Below are 18,031 nucleotides of genomic sequence, written 5' to 3'. Positions count from 1 at the left end.
CCAAATATTATAGATCATAGGTGGCTGCATCTGCTAATTTAACCGAATTATTCCCTTTGTTTAGCACACAGATTTATGTTTTTGTTTCATTTTTATGGAATTAAAAAGGAAGTGGTGCGGCTGAAATGAATCCAGCTGACCATCCGGAAGAGAAGTCATACAATCTCTCAAGGAAATCCATCTGTCACAACACTGAGAGAAAACCGTTAGACCCAAATCCGTTCAGAATTACTAATCAATCTGACATGAATGATTTCAAAAGTTTTGGGCCAGAAAAAAAAAAAAACTTTTAAAGCATTTATGGAAAAATGGGTATTCAAAATCTTCACAGAAAGGCACTTAATCATTTTCTTGTTTTTTCTATCATTTTTAATCTCTTATTTACAACATCTATGCTCTTTTGGTAATAATATCAAAGATAATTACATTTTTTTTTATCTTTGTTTTTCAGACCTCTCTGATTTCTTAAAGACATTGTTCTTTATTACCCACTACTTCAAAATGACCCCTTAAAGTAGACTCACAGTGGTGAATCATCACAGAGCCTTAATTGGACATTAAGGCTGACTTTCAATTCAAAATTACTTTATTGATCCTGAAGGAAAATGAGCTGTTGAACCTCTAGAGGATTTTTAATGTTAATAGCAGGAGGATCTTCTGTAGCGGTTTGTTTTGCAGCATACCAGAGAAAGCCTTTTGACTGAAGAAACTAACTGGGTTACCCATAATAATCATAAAATAAAATAAAAATGTGTTTGTAAAATCATCTCAAGAGAAGTTCCCTGAACAGAACTGCTCTCCTTTACCAGATTGTTGAACTTTTTTTTTAAGTCATTTGCTCTGATGCTGCTGCTCAAACAGAGGATGGCAGAAAAGATCTCTCTCCACAACAAACTTATAGAAGATATGCAGCATCTTGCTGCAACCACTGAAGGACCTAAGCTTTCTTAAGAAGAACACTCTCCTCTGTCTTTTCTTGTCAAAGTCTTTAGTTGCATCTTATGTTTGGTCTGTTCCTGTTTCCTCTGAAATCTACAATCATCTGACTTGTAATTTTTTATATTTTTGTTAATTAATTGATGAAAATGGACACTGTTTCGTGGCATCTAAGATGCATGAATAAAGGTATTTTTAATTTAAGGCAAAACACTAAAGGGTAGTTCCTAATTGACACGAAGAGAATATGAAATTTATTTTTGAGGCAGACTTTTAAAAGGACTTCCTGAGTAGAACCAGTAGGGTCAAATTTTTTGATGACACTGGGCATAATATCCGGTATTGGAGCAGGGGAGATGGGGTTATTATTTACAGTTCATATCAGTAAATGCACAAGTAAAGGTGACTTTTTTTTGGGAAAATTTCGCAATTATTTTTGCTGAAAGAAGATGGATGATTAATTAGTCATGTTGATAATGACAATCATAGTTACAGGGCAAATTTAAATGGCCATCAAACGCTGGCCTGCAGATGTTGAAAGCCTTAGTTCTAATTAGTGGTGGTTGGTTCTCCGTATCAAGGAATCCTTTTTAGAGAGATTTATGTGAAAACATAAAATGTCCACCTTCAACATATCTATGGTATGTCATTTAATAAGATAAGCCTGTAAGAGAAAGAGTTAATAATGCATAAACTAAACAAAGATAAAGTAATGCAGCAGCTACTTTATCACATGCTGCACAGTATAAGGTTGATGCAGTTTTCCCTCATGATAGGACATATTCAGATCTCTGAAGGTGTTTCTAATGGCAAAAAAATGTAATAAATACAAATAAACCCATGAAAAGCAAAAACAGTTGGCAATGTTTTAATGCTATAGCAAAAAAAAAAAAAGTTGCTGCGATAGAAATGATAAACCAACAAATATGAACCTGTTTTAATCTATACAGGGCAGAATTTTAAAAATGTATAATATTATTGAAATATAAGTATAAGTTATGTTTAATAAAGCCAGAATATTTATTTTCTCTCATCAATTTTGTTTTTCTAATTTATAAAGCAACACAGCGGATACGGTTTTATTAAGATTAGATTATTTGTTTTCTATGTCAAAACATTGTAATTGATCTAAAAAAATCAGTTTTCTCGTCAATTGCTTGATTTAAAGGGTTAATGTCGTCATTTTGATTGACAGCCGTATTAGCCAATCAGCTTCGGAGTTATACCGACAGCTACTGCGTTAGTTTCGGGAAAGGGAGTTAGTTATCAGGAAGGGTTAGCAGCCGCCGAGGAAGGTCTCGGTGTCTTCAGTTTAGAAAGTTGACATTAAATTTCTCTACGTTGTAAGCCGGTTTGGACAGAGGAATATATTTGGGAGCTGTTTTCGAATCAAACCGATTAGAAGGTATTCACGAAAAACGCCGAGAAAAGCAGAAACTCCGTCGACACGTCTCAACTAATGTACCACTAAACGAAAGGAAGTAACTTGCCATCCTGGCGGAGTTTGTTTGGTGAGTAAATGTCAGTTTAATTAATAGTCAGTCTCTTCTTTCCATCTGAAAACACCCACTCATTAAATATATTTCCCTTTGGTTGGTTTTTACGGACCTTGCTATCCAAGCTGCTAACATGCTAGTGTTAGCTGACACACTTTCGATCAGTCCGTCCATTTTCTGATTTGCTCTAAAGGCAAACAGACGCTTAGATGCACCATTAACGTTTTCTTCTAGATTATTACCACGGTTAATAAACGAAGAATTGGAAATAAACTTCAGGATAACCGATATTTTAAGGCTGGCGTGAAATATTTTTTTCACCTGATTTTTTCCCCTTTGCTCTTTAATGCAAGAAAACGAAAATAAATGTAGAATAATCACTTTCGGGCCGCTTCAGTAATAAATTTCGTTTAATTTCGACTGTTAATTAACCAACAAGGGATTCCCCTTAAAATGGAAATGGTTATTACCTTAATCCTATTTTAAAGATGCAGTTACCTGACATTTAGACAAAACTAGAGTTTACTAAATATTTTAAAAGAACAGCTTTTCCTTTAGATTTGACTTTTTTCGTTTTTGCAATTTTTGATAAATACACAAGAATATATTTATAATAATTTATGACTACAAGTTAAGATACAAACGATACGATACGAGTATATACATAGAATCTAAGTTTGTAATGAACCCCTTTTTCTAATTATTTAATATTTTGATTTATTTGGAGGGATTCTGTGATCTAAATCTTTAAATTAAAGGAGGAAAGTAAACAGACCGACTTTATGCACCTGAGATACCACAGCTTCTGCAGCATGTTCTCTCTCCACAGTGGTTGTTTTTTTATTTTTTTATTTAGTGGTTTAGCAGCTTTTACCAAGTGACACTTTGTTCCATATTTTGGCATAATCTGATAACTCAGTCAAACAATGTAAACATTGTTGTTTTAGGAAGTGGAGGTGTTTAAATTACATTTCAACAACAACAAAAATACTTTCGAAGATGTTTTAAAGGAGATTTACTTTTGTGTTTATGATTTATTTTATTATTATTATTTTTTTTAGAATTCTTAAATCAAATGATATACATAACAGATATGTTTTATAAGAAGTGAGGTTGAATTGGAGCTGTTACTTAACCCAAAACTAACCCTGTTAGTTTTGGCTTAACTAAATATACTTAAGATCAAATGTCACCAGATGCTTCATTCTAATTGATTTAATGGGCATAAACATTGTGCTAATTGATAAAAGACCATATAGAAGATTACCTTATGACCTTATTGATGTATTTCTAATTTACATTAATTACTTGGCAAAAAATGAATCGTATACATCTTCATTTTTTTAGGGCTTTTCAAACCTCTTATGGTCACCGTCTAAATGTAAAAAGTCAAACAGTGCCACATAGTAAAACCTTAAACTGCTTGATATCATGAAAATGAACATGAAGTGTCTCAAAATAATGTTTACTTTTAACTGTTAGCATGGTTTTATATTTTGACTTTATATTTGATATTTTTCGATTTCCATCCTAATCATCTTAATTTAAGCACTAAAAGACATGTTGGCAAGTTGTGACTGGAATAAACTGGTGTGTAAAATGTGATTCGATTTTACTTGGAGATGACTATTGTGATTTGTTGCATTCATATCAAATGAACTGAACTGATAGAATGCTGTAGGGACATTAACGAAGGCATGAGGGGCTGTGGAGGTCTTTGGATGTTTTGGAAGTAAAACCCTCCTCCTCTGATGTATGACTACTCAGATTTGTCCAGGAAGAACTTCGCTATATTTTTGGTTTCATAATGTAACTGGAGAAGTAGGTAGTATAAATATAGTATAACTGAAAAAAAGTTTTATGGTTTCTTGTTGATTATTGCAATCAGTATTACATTACACTCCCAATATGCAGGTAAAGGCCTAGACTTTCCTGTGTTCCAGGATACAGCTGCTCAGCGTCTTCACGCTAAGGTAGAGGATACTTTCAGTCATTTCTTTAAATTGAACTCTGAGGCATCTGTGCATGATACATTTTGGCCACACAGACGGTCACTTAGTGGTTGGTGGTGATTTTAGGCTCTACAGTCAAGCAGTGTTGCAAAGAATGTGTATTTTTTTCCCCTACAGTTTTATGAAAAGAAAATTTTAAAGCCCTTTGGACAGCTCTGAAAGCTTTATGCAAGGTTTTCTGAAATACTATATTGATCCAAAAGGGACATAATTAAAAAGTCAGTTGAATAATCTTTTTGAATTCTATATTTTCTTATTTGAGGTGGTGTTGTGGGCTTTACAGCGTTAACATAGTTCACACAGGGCTCTGCCTGCAGAACAACCTCCTCCAGAGGAATAATGATGCACTGCAGCCAGCTCTGAATGTGACACAGAGTTAGTCATTGTTCATGTATCACACATTCCTCATCATAGAGGTCCGTTCCATATATTTTTATTGGACAATGAACCATATCATCACATTATTTTCTTGTAGAGCTGCTGCAGCTCATCTTTTCCTCTCACTGATAACAGAGTTCCTTATCGGTACCTTATCTAATGATAAACCTCCGATGAAACTAGTTTCACCTGCTTTAAATTGCTCATTCTCTCTGTCACAACCGCTCATAGGTCGGTGTTTGTAGATTGGTGTTGCTCTGATGGGACTAAGTTGATTGTCAATCGTTCATTTGATTCCTCTTTTGCTTGTAAACATCATGTAAGCTGTTATGACCCTTACTCCAGGTTTAGCGGATGTTTTCATCATCAAGTCCTACTGCAGAATTGGTTAGGTGGGTGAAGAGTTTTGTTTTGGGTAGCAACGATAGATTATTTCATAATCAGTTGAATCTATCAATTATTTTTGATTAACCCATTTAGGCCGGGAAAGCATTACCGCATTTCTACCATTCAAGCCGGGGGCGCTGTTGCGTAATTCTACCATTGACGCCGGGAGAGCATATAAGTCAAGCAAGAAGAAAGAAGTTTTTTTTCAAGCACACATGGAGGAGTTTGACAGAGAAGAGATGTCGGAAGGCAGTGATTTTGAGGAGTGTGTCGGCTTTGATGACGGTATAGATGAAAATGATGACTTTGAACGCGCTGAACCAATCGAACTACCACCGCAATGCACGGAGTGTTTTCAACCGCACACCTGGAGTGAAAGTTGATTTGCCTGCAGACGCCACACCGCTGCAGGCATTTGAGCATATTTTTAATGAAGAACTTTGGATGCATCTTGTTACCGAGACGAATAGGTACAGTGACCAAACAAACCAAACTCCAACAAGAGCAAAGATGGCAAAGTGGTCACCCGTGACTGTGACGGAGATGAAGACATTTATTGGGCTGTGTATGGGCATGGGACTTCTTGTGTTGCCAGTAGGCTACGAAGAGATTATTGGCGACAGAGTAAACCTCTCTTCAGGACGCAGTTCCCCCAAAATATGTCCCGGGACAGATTTGTGGCCATCTGGAGGTAAGTTGTATGCAATTTATAACACAGACATATGCATTATTATGCATAATAATACTGTTAATAAGTAATCATCAGATAGTTATTTATGTAATGTTTGTTCTTTATTTTAAAAACGTTTTATATTGCACATTCTCAATGAAGACATGATTACATATGGAAAAAATAAAGGTTGAATTTTTTATTTTTTTTATTACTGCTTTTCACTTTTTTTTTTTGGAAGAATTTCAAAGATAAAATATATTTTGAGTTCTATCTGCTACAGAAGCTGAGATATCAATAATTTACTAGGCGTTGACACAGTTGCTGAATTTACAGAAAAACTTCAGGTTTTAGGGGTATTTTTTAAAATCGGCCATAGGTTTTTAAGGTGTTTTTTCCAGGCGTTTTAGGCCTAAATGGGTTAATTAAACAAATGTTTGAAATTTAGAAAAAAAAAACCTTTATTGCACATTTTAAATGGCTTGTAAATGGCAAAACATTTCTAGATATTAAACGTACATGTGCATAAAAAGCAGATTTTTTTTGTATTTTTTAGTTTTTTCTTAATTACTGATGTAGATAGGTCATTTTTAAGTCTTTGTACCATTAGTCTAAGTTACTATTCAATTTGATTACTAAATTAGTTGATTATTTCTATAATTGATTAATCATCTCAGCTATAGTTTTATTAGTTAACCTGTTACCTAATGCTCTTCCTTCCACAAAAGAAGTCCTAATCAGACTAGCAAGTTGTTTTTTTTTTTTAATTTGGAACCCTTCTCTTACTGTTGTTAGGTTTATAGCATTCACATATTGGTTGTAAACATTACACTGCTCATCAAAGTGCTATATTTAGCTCACATAATTGACTCAAGCTAGCAGCCCTGAAGGTGCCTGAATGTTTTAGTGTTTGCTCCAGATTGCACCTTTGGCTTGCAGAGCTGCTGTAGTTCAGAGAATCGTTGTCTGTAGCTTTCATCTGCTTATGCATCAGAGCCCGCTTTTCCTTCATAAGCTGAAAATGCATCATCCTGACTGATCGGAAATCAGGGGCTGGTGACAACAGGACGGATGGTGACAATCTGAGTTTTTACATTTTGTCTTGTTTTATTTTACATTTCTGAGGGTGATCAACTTGTTTTTTTTTTTGGCTTTTGCAGAAGTTATTATCAATCATAATAGAGCTAGCTAATGATTATATTGCTAATCAATAATCAATTACTGCTGGTCATTTTATTGATTATTCAATTGATAATCATAGAGGGAAAGGTTTCTTAAAGAAGTTATTTATTTATTTTTTTCCAGAATTGAACTAAGTGAAACTAAAGCTTTTCCACTTAAAGCAGCAGTCTGTAACATTGAGAAGAGAGCAGACTTCGACTGAAGATTTGAAGAAAAACAGGTTTCACGCCACTCCCCCACCCTCTCTGCTTCACTCATGCCCCACCTCCAAGCCCCACCCCTCTCACAGCACCTGCGCGGCTACCGAATGCGACCACAAGCATCCAAGCAGCGTACGCGGCATGGAGTGTGAACCGGTAAGAGCGATAACACTCACCTCCAAGCAGCTAGATATAAGATGCTGGTTATACCGAAGTTTGCCGTGTAAGCAGTTGTCGGCAGGGGCAGTAAGGGCAGTTTCTCTTTCGCTGGTGGCTGTCGCTCCGCCATGACTTCCACGCGCGTCCTCCTGACTGCGGCAGCCGGGCGCTGCGGCAGGTTAAGCGGTGAGGGGGGGGGAGCTGTGATTGACACTCCATCAGACGCTCCTCTGGCTGTGATTGGTTGTTTTGACTCGTCCCGAAATATTCTTTCCAGATTGAAATACAGGCAGTATGCGGGACCAATTGAAGCAGTTTTTTCACAGGTTACATATCACATGTACTGCTGTCTGGGCATAGGGACAGTTTTAGCCAATATGACAAAAAAGTGATCTTAAAAACTTACAGACTTCAGCTTTAAGGAAAAGTTTTTGTTTTGTATAGAGCAGATGAAAACTTTTTTTTATCTAACTTAATTGCAGATAAAGTATATATTTTTTGATTTAACAATTTTGGTACATTTACTGCTCCCAGTGTGTTGCTCTGTTAGCTAAAGGCACGTTTTAATCTCTATAGGGGTGTGGGAGAAAAAAATCGATGTGGCAATATATCGGGATTTTTGGCCTCTTATATAATATCGATCTTGTAGTTTCTAGTATTGATTTAAAAAAATAAATAAAATGTGCCTGATGGAAAATTGGCTCCTTTTGCACAGCCACTCTGGCAGATAGAGCTGTGAAGCCCTTTGCTGTGTGGCACAGTGCTGTATCTGCAGTTAAGGAAGTCACAGTGGAAGACCTAGAGTGACTCACACCCCAAACACTAAACTAACTAAATGATCAATATCTAATGAAGATACATAGCACTTGCTTTTTTATCTATTCATTTAATTTTAATAGCTTGGAATAATATCACAGTTTATACTGATATTACAATATCGTGATAATAAGTATCGTGACACGTATCGTATGTCAACACCCATGCCAATACTCACCCCTACTCTATACTCCAATGTATGATTAATTGATTGCTAAATTGCTTGATAATTATTACAATAATCAATTAATCTGATTATTTCAGCCCCAGATTATAGTTGATTTTTTTTCCTCTCACCCAAGTTTTCAAAAATATTCAATGTTTTATATGGTTTCACCTTTAAAGCTACAGTGTGTAATAATTACAGGGATATATAGTCAGAAATGTAATATATTATACATAACTATGTTATTTATCATCATCTACGAGCTCAGCCTCTTAACCTTAATATTTGCGTTGCCTTAGAATTCGTTATTTATAATTACATAGGAGCGGGTCACGTAGCCATGGAGGCAGACATCTTTGCGCTACGGCAGCGCAGAGCCAACAAACTAGCGATTGCGAGATCGCCCATTACGCTCAAAAGTAACTACGGCAAGTTGAGAAAGATGAACTGAGACGGTACTGAACACACAGACTAATGAAATACTATCTGTAAAATTATCTATGTAAACAAACCTCATCACTTGAGAAGGTAGGTGATGCGGACGCCGTGGAAGACATTTTGTCCCGTAACGCTCGCCGTACTGTTGGGGGGGAGAAGCGGTGGGGGGGAGATGTTCATGTTGCTGCGGATTGTGTGTGTTGGGCCTCAGTTAAATCCAGCAGGATAATCAAAAATGTTAAGATGGCCCCTTTTTTTTCTGTTTTGTTTTTTTATTTTTGAGAGTGCGCTCTCCACAAAATGTGATTTTGGTACTCCTCCTGCAATAATATCATTTGTTGAAGGAGGGTAACATTAGCCCGCCTTGCTATCATTACTTCCATTTCCGTCCCACCGAAGCTTCAGATCCCAACAATCAGGGACTCTCGTGCTGGAAGTACGTAATTGTTGCTTACGTATTACGTATGTTGCTTATGTAATTTTTTTTATCTCCTGTGGAAAGCAGGGTTTCCCAAAATGGGACAATAAGACAATTAAATAAGACAATATAGCATTTAATTATATAACTAATACATGATTCTAATATTGAATATGCCATCAAATTGCAAAGATAAAACCAAAGCATTTAATGTCCCCTTAAATAATTAGAAATATATTTAAAATGAATAATGAAATAAATACATATAACTGTAAAACCCTTTTATTTAGAAATCTTTAGTAGTGCATGGATCACAAAACTAATGGTTCAGGTTGTATCATGGTTTGGAATCACGGATCAGATAATTTTTCGGATCACCAGAAAAAAAAAGAAAATGGCTATAACTTTGCTCTTGATTATTTTTTTGAAGATTAATTTAAAAAAATTTTCTTATTAAAACAAAACTTAAAAACTCAGCAGGTTAATCCAGATCTTATATGAAATTAAAGTGAATTATATCAAAACAAGTTGATACGCAATGACATGCGTGAAACCTTCAAATCCCTTTAAACAGATCATCGTATAGCTACATAAATTTCTGTTGCTCTAGAAGTCCACGTCTGTAGAGAGCACAACAGAGGGTTCACGCTACAGTTCAGCAACAATCTTTCTTTTTTCTTGCTTGTACAGATGAGGCACAATTTTTTTCACTAAATGGAATTGCAATAGAATGTCATAACATGGCTCAAGCTAATTTTGCATACGTTTTTGCGCAATGGGGTATGGTCTCATGTCTGAACCAGGTGAGTTCAATCTTCACAGTGAATTAAACTATGCTAATTGGACTCGCCTGGTTCAGTGGCTGAGAACAACAAATACATGGCATGGAGATGACTTGCTGACTCCACATCTCCCACCTCTGCCACTGTCCTCGTATTCCACATACACATATACGTATGTGTACGTATATGTAGATAGAGATATGTGTATACTGTCTATAGTAATTGGGGTGTGTATGTATATGCATGTATGTTTGATGTGTTTGAGATACGGGTGTATGTGTAAGTATGCATGTGTGTATATATATGTATAGGTATCTGTGAGTATGTGTATGTATATATATATATATATATATGTATATATGTATGGGTGAGTGTGTGTGTATATATGGATATGTATGTATGCTTAAACATAGGTAGATGTTAATATAGAACAGGGGTAGGATTTAATAAGTTTTATTACTTCTTCCTACTCCTTTTCGAACATGATGGGATGTACATATGTTTTTTTTTTCTTTTTCTTCTTTTTTGTTTGTTTTGTTTTGTATGACTTTAATAATTTACTTATATTTGCTTTTTATTAAGTGTTCGAAATAAATGATCAAATAAATAAAATTCCCTGGAAAGTTTGTAGAGTTCACCATAACTTGGAGATTGTAAAAAGACTGCCATCCTTTCTTTGGAAAGGGTGGAAGGTAGGGCTGCAACAACGAATCGATAAAATCGATAAAAATCGACTTTTAAAAGCGTTGGCAACAAATTTCATCATCGATTAGTTGTGTCGCGCGATTAATGCGTCATCCGCCGCCGCCGTCATCACATCCACTTGACTGAAGCGGGGAAAGAAGAAAAAATATGGCAGAGCGAGCCAGCGCTGCAGGTGCAGTGTTGCCAACTCAGCGACTTTGACGCTATATTTAGCGACTTTTCAGACCCCTCCAGCGACTATTTTTCAAAAAAGCGACTAGCGACAAATCTGGCGACTTTTTACGGTGTCACTGGCGGCTTTTGGAGACTCTTACGTGAAAGCATGTATCATTCCTACTCTGCCGTGGGGCGCCTCCCCCCGCTCCCGCAGGAGTCCCTCTCAGCGCTGCAGTCAGAGCCATAGGATGTTTACCCACAGCGTCCAGACTGCAAATGAAGCGCGCATGCGGCGGGATTGACGGCGCAAATTGATCACAATAATTAAAATAGCCTGCGCTTTGTACAGTGAAAAAAGTCGTAACATGCAACTTTTGTCAAAACAAATTAACATGGCACGGAAGCACCATGTTTGTTTCGTTTTAAAGTGGGGAAACGTAAGTTAGTTTCTCAGTTAGCTCATCTGACGCTTTCCTTACCTTGTTAGTAGGTTACAGACAGTGATAAGGTTGGCTACTTATTTTACTTTTAATTTCATTTGAATTAGCTTAAGCAGCGTTTATATTTACTTTATAAATAAATTAACTTGCAAATTATGAGGGCAAGGCTTTTAAAGTTTAAATCTTCTGGCAAAAATAAAGTAAAGATCCTGCAATTTATGGAAGTAAAGCAGAATAAAATCCAGCAAGATCAGTAATATGTCAACTAATTAAATGCCACATTCCCATGTAAATATCTGTCTTTGGAGGATGTGTTTTTAGCACCCCTAGTTCCCTCATTTTTATTCCAAATACAATTTATAATTTGAATCACAGGGCTATTTTTATCTCTATGGTTCAGTATTTCTCAAGTAGCAACTTTAACTGTTATACTTTCTTGTCTTAAAAGGCAGAACTCTTCTAGTCTAAAAAAACCTCATTTGTTGAAATGGGGGGGCCTGTTGTTTGAACCCCTTAGGGGCTTTTAAAAAAAAAAAAGTCTTTTTTTGCACTTTATGAAACAAAGTAGCCTATATTTTGTGGATGTACAGCTACATTTCTCATGTAAGTTTGTGTAGTTTTAACACAAACATTTATTTTTCATATTGCACCAGTACAGTTAATGAGCAACCTGTACTTGTGTGCTTGTTTGTTCTGTCTAAAATGTTTATTTTGGAATAAAGAGGTTAATATAAAAAATATTTTTTGTCCGATTCATCGATTAATCGAAAAAATAATCGGCCGATTCATCGATTTTTAAAATAATCGTTAGTTGCAGCCCTAGTGGAAGGAAACAATTTTATACTCGGGAAAAGTATTGCACTCTCTTTAAGTTGGATCCTAAATAAACAACCTCCTTTTTTTAATTACTAACATTTGTTTGCTACCTCTGACTTAATTTACACCTTACTGATACTCATAGTGATACAGTTTTTAGGCTTATTCACTTGGGAATCCTAATATAGTACTTTCATACTTTAACATACTTGTATTACTTATTTTGTAGTGTGGTATAATGTAGGGCTGCAACTAACGATTATTTTGAAAATCGATGAATCGGACGATTATTTTTTCGATTAATCGATGAATCGGACACAAAATATTTTTTTTATATTAACCTCTTTATTCCAAAATAAACATTTTAGACAGAACAAACAAGCACACAAGTACAGGTTGCTCATTAACTGTACTGGTGCAATATGAAAAATAAATGTTTGTGTTAAAACTACGCAAACTTACATGAGAAATGTAGCTGTACATCCACAAAATATAGGGTACTTTGTTTCATAAAGCGCAAAAAGAGACAGGCATTTTTGTTTTTTAAAGCCCCTAAGGGGTTCAAACAATAGGCCCCCCCATTTCAACAAATGAGGTTTTTTTAGACTAGAAGAGTTCTGCCTTTTAAGACAGGAAAGTATAGCAGTTAAAGATGCTACTTGAGAAAATACTGAACCATAGAAATAAAAATAGCCCTGTGATTCAAATTATAAATTGTATTTGGAATAAAAATGAGAGAACTAGGGGTGCTAAAAAACACATCCTCCAAAGACAGATATTTACATGGGAATGTGGCAGATAATTAATTGACATATTACTGATCTTGCTGGATTTTATTCTGCTTTACTTCCATAAATTGCAGGATCTTCTTTACTTTCTTTGCCAGAAGATTTAAACTTTAAAAGCCTTGCCCTCATAATTTGCAAATTAATTTATTTATAAAGAAAATATAAACGCTGCTTAAGCTAATTCAAATGAAATTAAAAGTAAAATAAGAAGCCAACCTTATCACTGTCTGTAACCTACTAACAAGCTAAGGAAAGCATCAGATGAGCTACCTGAGAAACTAACTTACGTTTCCCCACTTTAAAACCAAACAAACATGGTTTCTCATCCTGCTGATCAGCTATCTTCACTGCCATTGAAGGCTCCAACGTGTTTTCTTTTCAGGTGCTGCGTCATAACAGTGGTGCTTCCGTGCCATGCTCATTTGTTTTTTACAAAAGTTGCATGTTACGACTTTTTTCACTTTACAAAGCGCAGGCTATTTTAATTATTGTGATCAATTTGCGCCGTCAATCCCGGGGCATGCGCGCTTCATTTGCAGTCTGGACGCTGAGGGTAAACTCCTCACTAAAATCCCGCGGCTCGGACTGCAGCACTGAGAGGGATTCCTGTGGGAGAGGGAGAACGGGGTTGGGATGGGGGAGGTGCCCCACAGCAGCAGCTGCCGCTGGAGGACAAGAGCAGGAACGATACATGCTTTCACGTAAGAGTCTCCAAAAGCCGCCAGTGGCACCGTAAAAAGTTGCCAGATTTGTCGCTAGTCGCTTTTTAAAAAAATAGTCGCTGGAGGGGTCTAAAAAGTCGCTGAGTTGGCAACACAACTGCGGCGCTGACTCGCTCCGCCATATTTTTTTTTCTTCCCCGGGATGACGGCGGCGGCGGATGACGCATTAATCGCGCGACACAACTAATCGATGATTAAATTCGTTGCCAACGCTTTTAAAAGTCGATTTTTATCGATTTTATCGATTCGTTGTTGCAGCCCTAGTATAATGTAAAGGTTGAAACAGTGATGTCACTCAAATGGAGAACAGTAGGCATAAGAACAAGTAACCAATTTGTCCTTACCCTATGGGTTACATAGATTTTAAACAGAAGTGACTTGGTAACAGTATCCACATTAAAATGTAGTGTTGTCATCATGACTTTACTGGTTTCTAACCAGTTAGAGCTTAATAAGCTAAAATCTATCACTAGTTGATTTCTTTATAGCTCTCTACAGCCTCTTTCCCACTGAAGGTTCCCTGTTAACAATCTACATTTGGCTCTCTTGTCAATTGCAAAAAAGCTTTTATATGTAAGTATGTATATGTGTGTGTACGTGTGCCATTCACTGTTTTAGTCTACTTTAGATGATGACAGAATAGTTAATCTGAGTAACTGTGTGGAAGAGGGATGACTCACTGAAATCCTCTTTCTCAAGAAATTCAGCTGTAGTCACTGAGATAATATCCGGGGTTGGACTTTTGGTTTATTGGCAAGTTGACACATAGTTTTTGATCCTGGCTTTGTTCACAGCTCTTATTATTTAAACGAATTATTTAGTTTTCAGAGATTGAATAGAAGTTTGCTTGTCCTCAAGAGCCCCTGTACTCCCATGTTTTCAGTTTTTGTTAGACATTTTTAAGATAGCTTAATTAGTAAGGAAAAGGTTTAAATCCAAACTTTTTCTTCAAGGCTGTTCCCAAAGTGCTATTGATTCTTTTATTTAATAGTTTGATTTATTTTTTGTTTCTTAACTTTTTAACAGTACAATTTTTGAGGGAAATAGCTGGGATTTTTCTGTATTCAGAAAAATGTGTAAAAAAACAAAACAAAAATGATTATCAGTTTTTTGTTGCACATTTTAGGATTTAATTGAGTCGAAATCAACCTTTTTCATACTAATTATCAAAATGTGGAATGTAAGGGTTGTAATGATGTCTTATATGTTTAAATGCTCCAAAAATGGCTCTACAGCATGTAAAAATGTGCCCTGACAAATTATTTCTATGGTTGGTCATTTAGGGTCAAAGGTGATTTATTTTGTTGTTGTTTTTTTATAGGAAATTTGGGGGCTGGCAGGAAAAGTGGGAACTTGTATTTAAGGATGTCTGTATTTTTTTTAATCTCTTTTGGTGCCTTCCTTGGGTTTAAGCAGAGTTACTGCATCAGATTTTTCTTTTTTGGTGTCTGCTTCCCTGATATTGTCTATAAAACAAAAAGATGGCGCGAAATCCTCCACCTACAACCACTGTTATTGCTGTGTGCATTCCCTGATCCATCTGGCCCCACCTCTATAGGTATTTGTAAGCAGAGGTATGCAGCGCTCCTGTAGGGGTTGATTTTTTTCTTTAAGCATAAATGGGGACGATTTAGGAATCGTTTCATTTTATTTAAAACTATTACTACTAAAACTTTTACACCTCTGATGTGTTTAAGTCCTATATAAAAGGCTATATAAAACACGTATGTATGTATGTGTATATATGTGTATATGTATATATATGTGTGTGTATATGTATATGTATGTATATATATATATATATATATATATATATATATATGTGTTGGCGTTATATAGTCTAAAGCAGTTAGAGGGTTAATAACGCTTTAAATCTGACAGCGCATATATATACACTCACCAGCCACTTTATTAGGTACACCTGTCCAACTGCTCGTTAACACTTAATTTCTAAGCAGCCAATCACATGGCGGCAACTCAGTGCATTTAGGCATGTAGACATGGTCAAGACAATCTCCTGCAGTTCAAACCGAGCATCAGTATGGGGAAGAAAGGTGATTTGAGTGACTTTGAACGTGGCATGATTGTTGGTGCCAGAAGGGCTGGTCTGAGTATTTCAGAAACTGCTGATCTACTGGGATTTTCACACACAACCATCTCTAGGGTTTACAGAGAATGGTCCGAAAATGAAAAAACATCCAGTGAGCGGCAGTTCTGTGGGCAGAAATGCCTTGTTGATGCCAGAGGTCAGAGGAGAATGGCCAGACTGGTTTGAGCTGATAGAAGGGCAACAGTGACTCAAATAACCTCCCGTTACAACCAAGGTGGGCAGAAGAGCATCTCTGAACGCACAGTACGTAGAACTTTGAGGCAGATGGGCTACAGCAGCAGAAGACCACACCGGGTTCCACTCCTTTCAGCTAAGAACAGGAAACTGAGGCTACAATTTGCACAAGCTCATCGAAATTGGACAATAGAAGATTGGAAAAATGTTGCCTGGTCTGATGAGTCTCGATTTCTGCTGCGACATTCGGATGGTAGGGTCAGAATTTGGCGTGAAAGCATGGATCCATCCTGCCTTGTATCAACGGTTCAGGCTGCTGGTGGTGGTGTCATGGTGTGGGGAATATTTTCTTGGCACTCTTTGGGCCCCTTGGTACCAATTGAGCATCGTTGCAACGCCACAGCCTACCTGAGTATTGTTGCTGACCATGTCCATCCCTTTATGACCACAATGTACCCAACTTCTGATGGCTACTTTCAGCAGGATAATGCGCCATGTCATAAAGCTGGAATCATCTCAGACTGGTTTCTTGAACATGACAATGAGTTCACTGTACTCAAATGGCCTCCACAGTCACCAGATCTCAATCCAATAGAGCATCTTTGGGATGTGGTGGAACGGGAGATTCGCATCATGGATGTGCAGCCAACAAATCTGCGGCAACTGTGTGATGCCATCATGTCAATATGGACCAAACTCCCTGAGGAATGCTTCCAGCACCTTGTTGAATCTATGCCACCAAGAATTGAGGCAGTTCTGAAGGCAAAAGGGGGTCCAACCCTATACTAGCATGGGGTACCTAATAAAGTGGCCGGTGGGTGTATGATCTGCAGGGCAGAACAAAAACAAAATAACTACAAATTGGTGTTTGCCAGGCGAAGGCTGAAAGCTAAATTTGAAATGTATTTTATTGAAATGCATTATTTATTTTTTGCTGTGTTCATTCAAATGTTTAATGAGAAAGTGAATTGTTGCAGAAAAGCCTTTAAACTACCCTTCATTGTGTTATCTGACTTTTCTCTTTTTTTTTTATTCGTATCTTCAGAATCTGAATGACATCTTCATTCGTGATGGAGTTGAGCAGGCAACTCTGTATGAAGATGAGGAAAAATAAGAAGACCCAGTTTTCCTCCCTTCCTGCTTCCACGTTGGGCCTGGAAATCCACTTCTATGATCCAGAAATACGCCACCTGGAGTATATCAAAGGATCCTTCACAGCTGAAGAACTATGTGTGACTGCTGCCAAGAAGTGCTGTAAGTGACAACTTTGTTGTTAATCAGGTTCTATCTTTAACATATACTGATGGTTAGAGAAATATTGCAGTCATTGATGTTGGACATTTAATTTGAACTCCAAGATAGAAATTTGCATTTTGATGCAAAGACCTAGATAGTAAAATAGAGTTCCAGGCATAGTTTATCAAATCTCAAAACAACTTGATAACAAAGTGCAACACAGTAATACAGTAAAGTGATGATAGCTAATCAAAATAAGCTTTTCTGTCCACTTAGTTTTTGAAAAAAAATTTATTTCAGATTATCTGGAAAGGGGGTTAAAAACTATATCACTACAGATTTTAAACAAAGTCATATCTTTGACTTGAGTCTAGAGATGTCCCGATCCAGGTTTTTGCACTTCCGATCCAATACCGATATTGTTTTTGGACTTCCGATCCGATACCGATACTGGCCGATACCAGCCTATCCGAGCATGTATTTAAGTTTAACTTAAAGTATTTAGCCTTAGTTGTAAGACTCATGTTGAAAAGGGTTTTAGTACTCTTGATAACATCTAGCCAGCTAAATTAGGTGAGATTGAATAAAACACAATGATTGGTAACAACAAACTTACCTGTTTATTAAGAGATAAACACAAACTGGACAAAATTATGAATAGCAATCTAATATTGCACAGTGAGCAGTAAAACCGTAAACAGTTAAAGGTGCTATATTACTGTAAGTTTTAATAAAAATGCAAAACAGACAGGAGTGGAAAATAGTCTATTAACTTAGAATCAGGACTCTACTCTTGAAAAAAGACACTGTTAAAAAAAAATCTGTGCAAATAATAGTTAAACAA

At 36.5% G+C, this 18,031-nt stretch overlaps 1 protein-coding gene across 1 annotated transcript in view; it reads left to right on the top strand.

Annotated features, from left to right (window-relative positions):
- Nucleotides 1-2,178: 2,178 nt before the first annotated feature.
- The window catches only part of jak1 (Janus kinase 1), a 55,226-nt gene continuing 39,373 nt past the window's right edge, over nt 2,179-18,031 (top strand). The window contains exons 1-2 of the mRNA XM_038278377.1: nt 2,179-2,447; nt 16,997-17,205. Coding sequence (XP_038134305.1) covers nt 17,004-17,205 — 202 coding nt within the window. The 5' untranslated portion in view covers nt 2,179-2,447; nt 16,997-17,003. The remainder of the gene's footprint in view (nt 2,448-16,996; nt 17,206-18,031) is intronic.

This window comes from Cyprinodon tularosa, unplaced genomic scaffold (genome assembly GCF_016077235.1).
Source record: "Cyprinodon tularosa strain WSP-4 unplaced genomic scaffold, ASM1607723v1 ctg140, whole genome shotgun sequence".
In the NCBI taxonomy this organism is placed as follows: Eukaryota; Metazoa; Chordata; class Actinopteri; order Cyprinodontiformes; family Cyprinodontidae; genus Cyprinodon; species Cyprinodon tularosa.
This window is presented reverse-complemented; position numbering and strand designations above follow the sequence as displayed.